The sequence below is a fragment of the Puntigrus tetrazona genome, unplaced genomic scaffold, assembly GCF_018831695.1.
Source record: "Puntigrus tetrazona isolate hp1 unplaced genomic scaffold, ASM1883169v1 S000000456, whole genome shotgun sequence".
NCBI lineage: Eukaryota > Metazoa > Chordata > Actinopteri > Cypriniformes > Cyprinidae > Puntigrus > Puntigrus tetrazona.
In genome coordinates, this window is record NW_025048098.1 from 494,462 (window position 1) to 510,008 (window position 15,547).

The following is a 15,547-nucleotide window of genomic DNA, read 5'->3' on the forward strand; positions in this document are numbered from 1 at the left end:
AACTACATAACCACACAGGCGGCTTTTTTCTTTCATGTAGGGATGTCAAAAGTAGCTGTACTTTGGGATCAAGTCTATATAAAATTAAAACAACAACAACAACAACAAAACAACACCAGTTTTTCTACAATATCTTTACAACAAAGCACCGAATGACAGACAGCTGCTTTCAAATGCCTCCATGCGGTCAGCAGTTGACCGATAACTTAATAAAGAACTACAAAAACACGTGTCAGATCGGAAGAATGAGGGTGCAAAGCTATCAATATAGATCAACAAAACATCTAAAAGGAAAAAAGACTGAAGCCTCTTCTAACTAGGGATGTGCGAGGCTAATAGACTAACTGCAGCTGCTAGTCGAAATATAAAATGCATTCGCTTGAAAAGCGGAAAAGTATTTCATTTTCGACAAGTAAGGCGTGGGAGCATATTTAATGGTTTAATTTCTTCAGAAAGGTTTCGTTGACGTTTTATGTTATTGACAGAGTGCCTGATAAAATAGTGTATATTCTTGATGCTGCTTTGTTTACAGGAATAACTCTGGTAACAGCAGTATTTCTGCTTGCTCAAAAGTGCCACCTGCTGTCAGAGAGTGTATTTGCATTTTCATTCAGCCTGTCTGCTGTTTAACCGCTTAAAATAATTTGCAGGCATGCACACCATTTTTTTTGCCTGTCTGAGGGTTACTTTTAGATTAGTCTGTTATAAAATTTCCCATTTAAATTAATTTCCCATTGTCGCAAGCAAAGTGGAGTTTTGGATATAACACTAGCAAATACTTTTTTTCTGATGACTTAGCGTTTAAAATACTACTGCTATTTATAGACCTTCTTCAAAGTGGGTTTTAATTGGTTTTATGTACCAACCTTATACCTGGCAATCAATCAGTAATGATAAAATGGTGCTTCAAACCAGCAATCATCACAAAAACTTGGGCCGAGTTTAATCAGGTAATCAGGCATCACAGGCGAAAAAGAGCACGTCTGTCTGTGTATACATTGACATTAAGTAATCAAACCTAATGATAATTGCAAGTTACTTTAATGCATTCATGCAACAAAATGTTAAATTTATGCTGATAGTGAAAATCCCACTCTCAAACCCAAAGCACTTACGACCTATCAAAGTATGATAAACAATGCAATTTGTTCTTTGGCCTTTATTTTATCTATCTACTTTTAGTTTGCTTGCATAAAAGCAATGTTAATCGCATCGAGAAACATTTGAATATACGAGGATTTAACAGACTAAACTAAATAAAAATGAATAAATTATGGAAACCTAAATGATGAAATACCACGTACAAGGAAAAGCAAGCATAAATAAGGTGTGAAATTACACCCGAGGGACGCAAAACGCACCCCTTAATAAGAGAAGAATCAATACATTGTGAATTAAATCAATAAATAAAAGAAAATGAGAAACTATAAATGAATAAATAGGACATGACATGCATTTATGCTTACATTTCAATGTGCTTCATTGCAACATTCCCTTTACATATTTAATCGTTTCAGTGTTCAGTTAATTTATTCTGTTAAATCCCTCTATAGTTGTGACAGTTTTCATTTGTTAAACGAGTAGGTTCACTAGCATAATTTATTGCAGTATCAAAATAAGTATGGAGAACAGAGAAATTTAACTCCTTTCATGTACTGTTGAGAGTGAACACCAAGAGACCGGCCTCCTGATCTATTGGCTGCTTTAAAATAACAGAGCGCATCCCAGCGGTAAATATATGAGCAGATGTACAGTACCTGAGTTCAGGCCTGCTCTTATCACTGCAAGTGTATCTCTGTATCCACATAACAGGCATCGCTGTATTGATTCAAGCCACGGCAGCATTAGGGAGCGATATTTCTTACGCTGGCTGAAGAGATAAAGCAGAGTCTCCGAGCGGCCGTCCTTGGACACCATCGCCGGTTTGGTCTCTGGTCCTGCTGCATCTGGACTTGCAGCTTGTTAGTGCTCAGCCTAGCCAAACGGTTCAACGGCGCTAACAAGCAACCTCAAACGGCAAGGTCATTCACTCAGTCAAAGTGCCAAGGATGGGTGCTGACCTGTTCACGACGCCTGACGCCGGGCCGATAAAGGTCCAGGAGATAATTACAACCACCGCTGGACCGGGCCAGTGCAGAAAACTAATAAACGCTTCCCGCCATGGAGAGAACGGCGCAATCCTATTTCTAGAGAGCGGAAACGATAAGAAGCGCAAGGCACGCTGGACATAAGTGCAGTATAACCGTCCCTTAGTGTATGATACGAAAATCATTGTAAGGGTAGAGATGCACAATAATCAATCAAAATAATCTGGGCTATTGAGTGCGTTAATAAATTTTAACTGTTTAAATGCAGAGGTGTTTAAACTAGGCAGCAAGCAAAAAATCCACGTGTACATCATGTACAAATGATACAGTCATAAAATTAGTAATGTAATGTAACAATGCTATACATGTTAAAGGTAATGGGAACATTGTACATGACAATTGAATTGTTTTGACCAGGGGTTTCCAAAATGATATACATCAACTCTCTTTGCAAGAAACCCCTTTCTTAAAAAACCCAAATTAAAACAATTTAATTGTTATTAGGTTTCGTGTTTTATTTTTCACAACCAAAGTAAATTGCCAAATCAACCACTGGAAACAATTTATCTCCTTATTGCTGAACGCTCTTCAAAAAAAATAAATAAATAAACTGACTTTAATACAGTAATAATAAGTAGTTACTTTAAAAACTAGGCCTGTCGACAATAACTGTGACTAATCTCACAATTGATGAAAACTACTTATTAAAATACATTTAAGAGTATATATTTAAATTGCTAAATATATTTAGTTTGAAATTTTTTTTTTTCAATAACTATTACTGTAAAACATTTCATATTTAATACATTTGACAAAAAGTAACTATTTTAATAAAATATTGCTGCTGCTACTACTACAATAAGTTTTTTTTTTTCAATGGTTTGCTATTATTATTAAAACACAACATTTAGCATAAATACACCACAGAACCCCAAATAACCTTCGGAGCTCCTAGTTTTAAAAGAAAAGGTTTAGACAGCTTCGTTTACAGCAATGGGAGTGTAGGTGGGAATCAAACAGCTGCGATAAAACTGGAAATTTGCAGTGACAGCTTTAGTGATTACAATAGGAGCGTTCTAGCATTGCCGTGCTGCTTGCTTTCTGTGTAATTTCTTCCAAACATGAAGAGTTTTCATGGCGCTAAGAGGATCAGAGTTGACCGTTTACTCACTGTCTTGATTTAATGACGTATAAAACAGCAATTAATTAATTCGGGAACACAGCTCGCAGCTTGTTTCAGATGTGTGGCGACATAAAATATAGTCACCCCACACAAAGCAGGTATTTTAATGCAAATTCTATTAATCAAAACGAATCGTGATTACACTGTTAAAAAAAAAAATTACAAGCGAAAAGCAATTCCCCTTTTCGCAGTTCTCTCGTCCTGAAATCCAAATAATCCCTCTCTCGCCGTTTCCCAGAGCGCCGAGCGCAATCATCAATGATTAACCGTCCAGAGAATGGAGCTCTGGAGATTGCCGTGCGCCTCACCTTCATCGAAGTCGACATCATCTTCGGTGTGCTGGGGGAAGGGGAAGCAGTTCGTGATCTCCAGGCGGTCTTCAACCACCAGGCCAAGCAGAACACCCTGAACCACCTCACTACCCTGGCCCTCCTCCTGGTAGTGCTTAATGATCTTCAACACCACCTGCAGACGGCACAAACACACAGACCGATCAGGAACCTGCGAGGAAACATTTCTTGCGAAACCAAATTTGAGCCCGCCGAAGCAAATTGAATAATATATGATGCAATTTCCCCCCCGAAAGGCATTTAAAGTGTCTTTGTGTCGCCTTTGCAGCAGCGAAAGCGGGAACAAATAAGGTTTATAAGAGTTTATTGCGCAAAGATTTGTGAGGTGTAACCAGGTACGTAATTGCACGGGTACACACACATTTAACATTTAACTTGGCATGTCAAAATAAACATTTGTGAGATCCTAATGCAAGAAACCGAAGGGCGAATGTGACGAGTAGCTGAGAAAATTGCTTTGTATGACAAGTTTTTTTTACATGTTTAATTAAACATGCATTAATTTGCATTCGTTTGAGGCAAATCTGAACATCAAACAAATCCAGGTTCAAAACTCTTGTTGTCATTGGAGTTAAAGGTATTTACGGAGGAGATTTTAGATCTCTTTTTGTGGCACTATAAATCAAAAAACACTGTCAGCATCCAGAGAAAACACATACATTTTCAGCATGTATTTTGGAAAAAAAGTGTCATATAAATCAGGCGAATGATATATGAATAAACTTCTGTAAAAACTTTCGGGGATATAGACAGGAATAAAGCTATAAAGCTTGCTGTATATAAGTAAAGTGGAGAAAAAAAGTTATCATTTTAATAGGTGCTCTGCAGTGATTGGGTGTTTCGGGTCATTAACTTCCATAGTAGGACCAAAAAAATAAAATAATCAGTCAATAGTGACCCAAAACAGCCTGGTTACCAGCTTTCTTCAAAATTTGTGTTTGGCAGAACAAAGAAATTCAGTAAACGATCATTTTCAACTTTTCCTTTAATGTAATTGTTTAATAAAACATGTAGCTTTGAATTTAGAGACATTAAGGGATGGACTGCGGATTACTTGTGAATTATCGTGATGTTTTGGCTCATTCTGACGGCACCCATTCACTGCAGAACATTCATTGGTAAGCAATTTCCCTGAAACAAACTCCTCTACATCTGGGATGGCCCGAGGGCGAGTAAAATTTCAGCAAATTTCTATTCATTTCAAATGCTCTGAATTTCCTGACCCCAATCAGGCCTGTTTCTACATTAAAAATACATCTGAGAACAATAATATTCAGACATTCTGCACGTTTTTATGCGTAATTAAGATGCGGTCAACGCTAATCCATCTCAGCTGACCACTGGTTATCGGCTGACCTAAGACGGATGCTAATTCCAGGCTTATACTTGCCCATGTGCTTTAGACAGCTCTCAGGAGAATATTAATATGTGCAAGCTTCGATTTAAAGATCGGTAGAGAGGGAAAATATCAATCTGTCTGCGCTCAAAACAGCCACGGATGTGAAGAGCGGGCCATGTCGCTTTAAAATGCAAGTTGGAGAGCTAAATGGAAGATTGCTCCTCCATCTTAACATGGTACTTTGCGACCACTCAGAGCAGAAAAAGATGGAGAAAGACCTGGGGTTAATGGAAGAACAAATACACTCACTGTCTAATTACGCCGTCTGCACAGCCTCTCTGAATACCAATTCACTGGGGTTTTTTTCTTTCGCTAAGTCGTACAGAAACAAGAACTCTTCTTCAACCCCACTGAGAGAGCCAGTTCACTCTGCCCAAGGCCTGATGGGATACAATAGTTTTTTTTTTTTTCTCAGAAGGGACATAGCATTTCATATCACCAATATCCGATGGGGAACTAAAGTGCATCGGTACATCTGTAATTTCATACGGTTGTGTCGAGGCAGGAGATGCATTTAGAGCATACGGATGCTGCGCAGACGAGGCGGAAGTCATATATTTACTGTTACTTCAGCAGATAAGAGTGAGCCAATTCAATTCCAACCTCAAATCACTGCTATAGGATGCCATTTTTAAAAGTATATATACTGGGACATATGATTTTATGGCATTAGTTTCCATCAATGGTTCTCAAACACATTGTTTCGCCAAAACGGACAGAAGTCATGCTAAGACGCGTGAAACTGACTGCAATCAAAACTGAAAAAGAAAGTGAAAATGACGTTTTGCAAAAGTGATGAATTTCTTTAAAAGGAAAAAATGCTTTTTCTGATGCAAAAACTAACCTTTACGTACCGTTTAACATTAGTTTTTAGAAAGGGTTAGTGTGGGAAACATTAACTGGCTCACGGAGACGTCACTTCGTAAGCTTGAGGAAGCGTTCAGTCGAGTAGCTCATTAAATATTTATGAGCCAAAACCTTTACAACAGTCGGATTTGTTCATTATAAAACTGATTAGCACACGCTTAACATCATTCTGTCAGTCAGCAAGTTATGCATGCTGTGCAAATGACGTGCGATTAATATTCATGAGCAAAAGCCTTTACCTTAGCAATGAAGACAAAAAAAAAATAAAACGTGAACCTCATTATATACAATAACTTAAAATAACTATTGTAGTTATAGAGTGTTTCATGTAAGAGGCCTAGACAAGAAGTCAAAATATTACAGAAATTGTATTAATTCATTTAAATATTTGAATGTTATTCAAAAGTAAGAGCAAAGCCATTTATGGTGTCATAAAAGAATTCTATTTTTTAAATCAATGCTGTTCGGTTAAACTTTCGAACAGTATTCCGAAAAAAAAATGTTTACAAAAATATGAAGTATCATGATAAATGTTTCTTGAGCGGGATATCAGCATGATTTCTGAAGGATGAAGACTGGCGTAACGATGCTGAAAATTCAGCTTTGATCACGCAAGTAGCTAAACTAGGCTACATTTGAATATTCAAATACAAAACATGATAAATGCAGACATTCAATGCTGAATGGTATATAATACAGTCTAACGACCAATAATAAAGAATTTACAGTCAACAACCACAAAATACAGCCACACGCAGAGCAGCTTAGCGGCCATTACACAAAAAAAAGACAGCAAAAAAAAAATAATAAAAACACTGCAACTGACCAATCGGAAAACGGCATTCCAGTGGGCGACGTAACAAGGAGTAATATAGTTCAGATCAATTATTTTTTGCATTCGGAGTCATTAAAGGAATCGCAAAGGCACCAAAATCATTAAGTGGAATCGGAATCATTAAACACCTTACGATTCCCGCGGTCCCCTTCCGTAGCCCGGAGCCACATGGAACAAATCTGCCATCATTTACCACAACATTCATAAAACAGTGTGCTAGAGGCAATATTACACACAATTCTCTGGGTGCGGGTAACACGTCAAGCCCAAATGACCTGACAGCGCTCGCCACATCCCAGTGTAAAGATATATGGAGCATTTCACACTGGCGTGTTGAATTAATTATAGATGGACTCCCCGTAAACAAAGTTACAACCTTCCACTGCCTTTAAAAACTCCAAACAGATGGCAGTCAGACATACGGTGGGCGTCCGTGGCACCTCATTTCCACACGAGCCAGAGGCTCTATATGTTGTTTTCAAAAGCTTATTGTTGCCTCTTTGAGGGTTTGTAACAGGCTTTAAGGTCAGCGGGAAAAAAAAAAAGCAGTAAAGTCAATACTCTCTGAGCGGAGTCCTGCCAATCTGATCATTTCGAGTCGAGGCGTCGTGCTGGAAGAATTGTGAAAAAGCCCGTTCCCCTAAATCATTCAGGAGGGAAGTCACACACCTGCTTCCTCAAATGAATTGAGCTTTGCTCGGTCGGGCAATACGGTCGGTGCCAGGCGAGGTAAAAACAACACAAAGCCAGCGGCGGAGACGACGCAGCGCAAAGAGAAGCGCTCGATACAACAGCGAGGTGTGGGGGGATACGAATGCCACTAATTGCCTGAGCGGTTGTAATGTATAAAAGAAGAGGAAACAGCGGCATCCAATTTCCCGTTGTTCCAATCTTAGGGTTTGAATCATCGCTCATTTGATTCCAAGCAATTAACGGCTGATTAAACGACTAAACATGCTGTTTTAGAACGCGCCGATCCTCGCTGGTGTTAATTGTTTTAGTGGTGTTTGTGTCTTGCAATTCAACGCCAACTTTTGTTGCCAATGCAGCGGTTTTTAAAATCTTTTCACGGTTACATTTTCTAAATGAAAAACTACTACTTTTGTACCACTGCACGAGGGAAACTTCCAGTTTTTTTATATAAATTGTTACTTTTGACAAGAAACAAAATATCTTCCAAAAGTCATCTAATCAGTGCTACTAATAGAGGTGTCTACTAAACAGTTTGCAAACTTTTTTTTTAATTTATGAGTTAAAAACTTAATTTTGTTTTGCATTTTTTAAGTTGAGAGTTGATTACTACATTTAAAAATAAACAGCGATTAAATTTAAGTTTATTAAATGAAATATACTGTTGTTACATTAAATGTAAAGGAAGGGGTCCCTAGTTTAGAACAGATTTTTATCCCAAATGTAAAAATACATTTATATATACATTTATAATAAAATATATGGTACAGTAGAGGCGAAAAACTAAACTTTTTATAATTAATTAAAAATATGCACACACAGACACACCCACTGCTGTACCAAACCCATACAAAATAAATTTTACTAGATTTTTTTCTTTATTTTCTGTTACATTAGGCTTGGCAGCGGTACAAAAACAGCTTCATATTACTAGACATATGGATAAAACTCTAAATAAAACTTTTTTACCCTCATGTTTGAGGATAAAACTACATTCTATGTTGATGCAACAAGGCGCTCATGTTCAGTGTGACAGAATGCAGACGTTTAGACACAAATGATGTTGGCATTTACACTCATTTACATTTTACAAGAGAGAATATGACGTGAATAACCTCTCAGAGGTTCTTCAGCATGAAAGTAAACTGAATGGTGCACCTTCCTGCGATGATTAATTAGACTAATTAACGTTCTCGTTTTAACAAAAATGAGTAAAGATGACTAAATATTAAACGATTGCTGAAGTTATGCCAAAGTTCCCAAATACCTCCACTTTATATATTTCGCTTTTCAATTTGTACTAAAAGGATTACTTTCTTTTAAATAAATTCTTTTTAAAAAATATTAACAAAAAAGTACTGCATTTAAAATTCTGTTTTATTGCAGCTTATGGTTAATATGGATTAGGTTAGATTATTTTAGCGTACAATTTAATTACAAAAATTATATGAAATTTCGAAACAAGTTAAATCATGATTTTAGCCTACTTAATATATAATATTACTACATATTCATCTATTGTCGCTAAAACAATGCCATGCTAAATAAAGATATGTTTATTAATGTAGCCACGAAAAAGTAGGTTTATCTTTTTCTGAATTAAAAGCCTAAAACTAAGTCATAACGGCTATTAGTTAACATTATCCATTGCCCTGATGACATCAGCTGAAACAAAAGTGGCTGGAGGCGGAGCTAGTTTTCACATTGTGACGCATTCTAAAAGCTCTAGTCCGCTTTATGCAAAAGCGTCTTATAGCAAGCATCAGAGAGCAACATCGACGGCACAATCAGCTCAGATCCGCCGCTGACTTCCCCTGAACCCCATCCGTCAGATGAGCCGTCAGCGCAGGCCGGAGGGGGCGAGGGAACTCAGGGGGCTGGCTTTTTACCACAGATTCAAAGTGGCGCTCCACACCCCCCCGTTCTCCTCCTCCATCAGCTGGGTGACAGTAACAGAATACTTAATGAGGGCATGCGGCATGCGTTCCCGAGGAGCGCAGACTACACAGCCCCATCAAAGCGGCACAACACAGCCTTAACACTCCATCTAATGATCTCCCCTGAACTCGGGAGAATTGCACGCTTGCCAGTTCTATTTTTGATAGGCGCTTTCGTTTTGCAATGACTAGCATTCTCTCTGCGGCGCGGCGCGAGCATTCGTGGGCTTTCTTGCTTTCAAACTTGCCTCAGCTGAGGGGTGATGCAATCCGCACGCCCGAGGCAATCAGGTAAACGCGCTAACACGTTCCCCGCGGATCACGCTGACGTTTACGTCTGTCCCTGTCAGTTAGCCGAGCAAGGACGCGCAGCCATAGCCTGATGACTGTCGTTCTGCTACGACGAGGCCTATGATCCATCTTCATAAAACAATGACGAAACAAGATCTCTAACAACCCGCGCGTCGAAGCGCCTCTCAAAATGAACAGCCTCTGACAACGTCGTAATTGAACAGTTTCACGCCACGCGTACAGATGAGCCCCTACTTCAGATTTACGATGCTGGAGGAGAAAGCTGCACTCAAAAGCTCGAAATAATGCCTAATAAGAGAACTGGCTTAGATGATCAGGAAGTGTGAGATAATGAGCTAAAAATATAAAAATAAAAATACTACACATAACCGCAAAAAAACTTTACTGTAAAAAATTTCTTGTTAATTTTAACTAAAGAAAAAAAATAAAAAAAAATTATATATATATATATATATATATATATATATATATATATATATATATATATATATATATATATATATATATATATATATAGTTTATTTTTATTAATATTTTTCTTATTTCTAAAAAAAAATTTAATTGTTTTTTATTTACTAACTTAGGTAAATGTGAAATTGAAAAATAAACTTAAAAACGACTTGAAAAATAAAATTAATAGGAATGTAACGCATACTGAGCATCGTACGATTGGTCACCTTCCGAATCTTCCTCTTCCCCTTGTTAGTGGGGACTTTGCAGTGAGCATTATTTAGTCGTTCGGAAAGCACTTTGATTTGAATTTCCTCATCGTCTTCACCTGGCATTTTCCAGTGACAACGAACGAAGCACGATGTCCAGCACATTTGTTATTTAAAAAAAAAAAAAAAAAAAAAAAAAAAAAGTTTGATGCATACATATTTTATATAAGCATATCTTATAAACATTTTAAAATATAAAATAGATATTTATTTGCAACAGTTACCACTAACAAGGGGTTAAGGATGATCACTTTGATTTGGAAAACGACCATGAACTCTACGATACACTATACACGTTCGTTACATTCCAAAAAATTAAGAAAAACTATCATTTCCTTGTTAATTTTTTCTAAAAAATATTGTATATACACATTGCATTTTTCTTTTTATAAATATATATACACACATACATATAAATCTCATCTGCGGTTTTTAAACTTCAAACAATCACGTGGAAAGCAAGAACCTATAGTACGGGGGAATCAATAATGCATCTGAAGTCACCTCTTTTAATTTGACAAACGCAAATGAGATTCGCAAAATCCAGTCGAGAGAAATATTACGCTTAAAACAGCATGCATTTCACTTACAAAGCTATTTTGAGGTTTAAGAAGATCCGAAATCAAGCTAAATATTTCAAACGGGCAGCTTTTTGAGATGATACGCAAAAGTGCGGCTTTGACCATCTACCTAATATGACTAATTTAGACGACGACGTGTATTGAAACGCGGGACGGATGAAAATAATGAGAAGATGCGAGCTACTGTCCTATCAAGGTCAATCTACCGCACCAGATAATGACGGGATGTGGGGTTTTTTTTTTTTTTCTTGAGACAACTTCGCCCTCTTTTGGCAGAGACATACAACGCAGCCCACGACACATCAGCACTGCATCAACCTCAAACTCAGACAACCTCTTTAATTAAGCAAACACTTCACTTCTGCCGCGCACCGGGAGATAAACAGCAGACCGTCCGCATGCATTACGGTGATGATAATTGGAGGGTTTAGACCAAATGCCAAACTACAGACTCTGTGCTCAAACTTCAGCCTTTATCTAACGGTTCTGTAGAAAGGAAACGCAGACTAATGGTGTTGAATGTGCTCAAAAAAACAACTGCGGGAAAATAACGCACCTAAAGCGAAGTGAAAGACGGGGTCAGCGGCGGCAGACCTACGGAAATAACGAACGAGAAAGCCGCCACCGCGACTTGAAGAGAATGAAAAGGTTGTAAAAGTGCAATGAGAAACTTTTTAGGTGGAGAAAAAGTTTTAGACTTAAAGAAATGGGCGGCGGTTCTGACAAATGTTAGTTTCGGCTAGCTCTGAAACCCTTGCATTAAACATTCAGAAGCCGTACGCCGAGCGCAAAAACTCTCGAGCCGATCGTATTCATATATTTCAGGCGGACGGACAAAGCGAGCCTGAAATCAATAAGTGAAGTACTGTGCTTTGCGCGGGTCTCAGACCATATTAATTTTCAATATTTCGCAGAATGTTGGTAACCAAAGAGTTGCTGGTTGCCGTTGACAGCCAAACGTGTAATAATAAAAAATCTACAGGATACTATGGAAATCAAAGGGAATCTGAAACTGGTTGGTTATCAATATTCTGTAAAAACATCATCTTTTATGTTCAGCAAAACAGAAGAATTCGTGCGGGTTTGGGGCATGAGGGCGAGTAAATGACAAATAAAAAATACAAACCCTTCCGAGAGTATCATTACGCTACAATGGTACTAAATAAAAATATGTATATGCAATTTTTGCATGCATTATCATAGAAGACTAAAGTATGCGACGATTGAAATGTTTCAGGGTCAGTAAGACAAACGCTTTTATTCAGCAGGTATGCATTAAATTGATCAAAAGCTACAATAAATACATTTAGAATTTAATATTTTTATAATTTGATACAAAAAAAAAAAAAAAAAGAAAGAAAAACCTGAATTCATCAAGTAATCCTGAAAACGTTTCACAGTCACACAACAATATAAAACAGCACAAATGTTTTCAGCTATGAAAACAGTAAGCTTTTATCCTCTGGATAAAAAAATAAAAATAAATTATTGCATTTTAAAATGCATTTCCAGCACTGGAAATTGAAATGCATTGTTTTAAGTGAAATATCCAGATCTTGCATAACCTAAACTTTTGAGAAGTAAAAAAAAAAGAGCAGCGGTAATAGTACACAACTTTATCGCTTTTAAAGAAAAATAGGGCTAATAATATTGCCCTTACCTTTTTTAGCTTCTTTTATTCAAATTAATTTCTTGTATTTTTCTTCTGGTGAAAACCTTATTTTAATTTGCCTGGAATAATAGTGTGTGTATATATATATATATATATATATATATATATATATATATATATATATATATACACACACTGTATACATTCATACACACATTTTATATGTAAAATGTTTCACCTTAATATTAAAACTATAATAGGTCCCGATATGTACCTGTGTGTGTGTGTGTGTGTATATATATATATATATATATATATATATATATATATATATATATATATATATATATAATACACACACATACATACATATATACACACACACACATATATACACACACACACATACAAGTTACTTCTGTAAGTTTATTTAACAGTATTTAAAATAAAATGTAATATTCTGATGAGGCACTTTTAGAAAAACTTGACCAAAAATCAAAAAAAGAAAATGCCTTGTTCGTGCAAAAAAGGTTTCCAACCTCTGACCTAGGATGAAACTTTTGAGAAGTTAAAAAAAAAAAGAGCAGCAGTAATAGTACACAACGTTATCGCTTTTAAAGAAAAATAGCTAACAATATACCACTTTACTGCCATGTTTATCCTTTAACCGCCTTGAAAATAGTATGCACACTATGGTACTTCGTTATATACCGTGGTAATGAGATTTTGCGCACTTTAAAATACTTATAAAACACTACAACGGCACGCTGACCACAAAAAAAAACACTACCTTCAGTTAAGAACAGATACCATAGTATCCTCAGTACCATGGTCTATCTCGAAATACCACAGTACAGCGATGGCAGTAAACGGGTGTACCTCCAGTTCACAATCCTGATATCACCACAGTACACGTTCACGAAGCTAACACCACAAAATCCATTATTTGTACGGCGTTTTCGGCGCGCTTCCTGCTCGAGTTAACGGTGAAGGCTGAGCTCCCCCTACCAACCTACAGCTGAACACAACACACGAGAAGCTTCCCGCTTTAACACAATCCCTCCGCGGCGAGGTTCACTCACCAACCCGTCGATCTGGATCTGTTTCACCGGCGAATCCAGCGGACTGGAGCCCGAAGCAGCTGATTCTTTGCGGCTGGCCATTGTCAGAAGAAAGAGGGGAAAAGGCCAAAGCACGTGCAAGGAGGTTCTTCCGGAACGATCCGACCACTTCCGGCGTGAAGACGTTTCACGGTGGCAAAATAAGAGTCGCTATTTAGAAACTTCGATGACTGATTCTTATTATTTCGTGCTAAAATTAAAAGCAAAATACTGCGTTGTGATATTAATCGTATAGTAATGCGTCAGCTCACACTAAAAGCCAATTAGCCACAAACATGTCTGTGTTTTAAAATGTAAATTAGTGGTAAGAGTATTTCTTTCTGAGCGGCACATACCGTATACTGCCTTCTGTTTTCCACTTAGCACGTAAATCAATGCACATTACGCAAGAATAAAGGACTGAAACAGTGCTGTGGTATATTGTTGTCAGGCCTCGTTACTTTATAAACCTATTATTACTAAGAAATCTTGAGGAGAGCACTGAATTGTGGGATACAGTACTGATAGTACACACTCCTCAGGAAGTCTGGCTGCAAACCGATTAATTATAACCATTAATTAAAGTGGATTGGGGAATGTAATCGAAAATTGAAAGGATAATGTTTTTTTATTGCACTCTTAATTCTAAAGGCTAGTGCAGTGCAAAGTATTAAACTTTTTCATGTTATATAAGCATACGTGCATATTTAGTTTATAATATATCTGTTTAACAGAGTAGAGAGGGTTTTTTTTCAACACAGCATTTCTAACATAATAGTTTATTTTTGTAAGACATAGAAACAGAATTATATAACCAAAAAATGTCTCCAGGCCAAATATAGCCCTCTGATGGTAACAGTCAATGGTCTTCCAGGCATGTCTCCTAAGGAGCTGCAGCCCATCCTGGCATGGACTCTGGTCCTCAGTCTGCCCCGTAGATTTTCTATTGGATTCAAGTCTGGGCTTTGTGCAGGCCAGTCAAGGTAGTTCTACACCAGAAATGAGGTGTGCTTTGAGTAGATATCATGCTGGAAGACCCAAACTATCTTTTGTGGCAGGTTGCCTTTCAAAATCTTCTTGTAGTCTTCCTTTTTATGACTCCTTCGCCCCTAAAGAGATTCCTGAAACATCCTCACAGTATCACACTCCCACTTTATTGTTTCAATTTGGAGACGGTGTCCTTTAGGTTTAGCTCCTGTCTATTTTTTATTTTTTAATGATACTCATCCTCAGTTTACAGTGTAATTTGAAGGCTAAGTGGATTGATTAGGTTAATTGGGCAAGTCATTGAACAACAGTGGTTTGTTCCACAGACAATCAAACAGATAATGTAAGAGGGCTAATAATATTGACCTTACCTTTTTTAACTTCTTTTATTCTAGGCAAATTAAAATAAGGGTTCACCAGAAGAAAAATACAAGAAATAATGTTAAAATTCCGTTAAATATTACTTGAACTGAAATTTCATAGGGGCAAATAATCTTGTCTTCAACTGTACACACACACACATATATATTTAAATACACATTGTGTGTGTATATATATATATATATATATACACACACACACACATTTTATATGTAAAATGTTTCACCTTATTAAAACTTCAACTATAATAGGTCCCTATATATATATATATATACATATACATACATACATATATACTATACTTTTTACCCATGTGTATATAGAAATATTAAAGTTACTCTAAGTTTACTTAGCAGTATTTAATTAAAAAAATTAATCAAAAATCAAGAAAGAAAATGCCTTGTTTGGGCAAAAAAGGTTTCCAACCTCTGACCTAGGATGACATTTGTATTGATGCCAAGCATACCATAGATCCCATTAAGTAAAAACACTGAAGTGCAATATAAA

At 36.9% G+C, this 15,547-nt stretch overlaps 1 protein-coding gene across 1 annotated transcript in view; it reads right to left on the reverse strand.

The window, feature by feature from the left end:
- eif3ha (eukaryotic translation initiation factor 3, subunit H, a) overlaps positions 1-13,807 on the reverse strand; it is a 47,582-nt gene extending 33,775 nt beyond the window's left edge. Inside the window, exons 1-2 of the mRNA XM_043231851.1 lie at positions 13,655-13,807; positions 3,579-3,735 (exon numbers count right to left, since the gene is read on the reverse strand). Of these exons, the coding sequence (XP_043087786.1) occupies positions 3,579-3,735; positions 13,655-13,735 (238 nt within the window). The 5' untranslated portion in view covers positions 13,736-13,807. The remainder of the gene's footprint in view (positions 1-3,578; positions 3,736-13,654) is intronic.
- Positions 13,808-15,547: the final 1,740 nt, after the last annotated feature.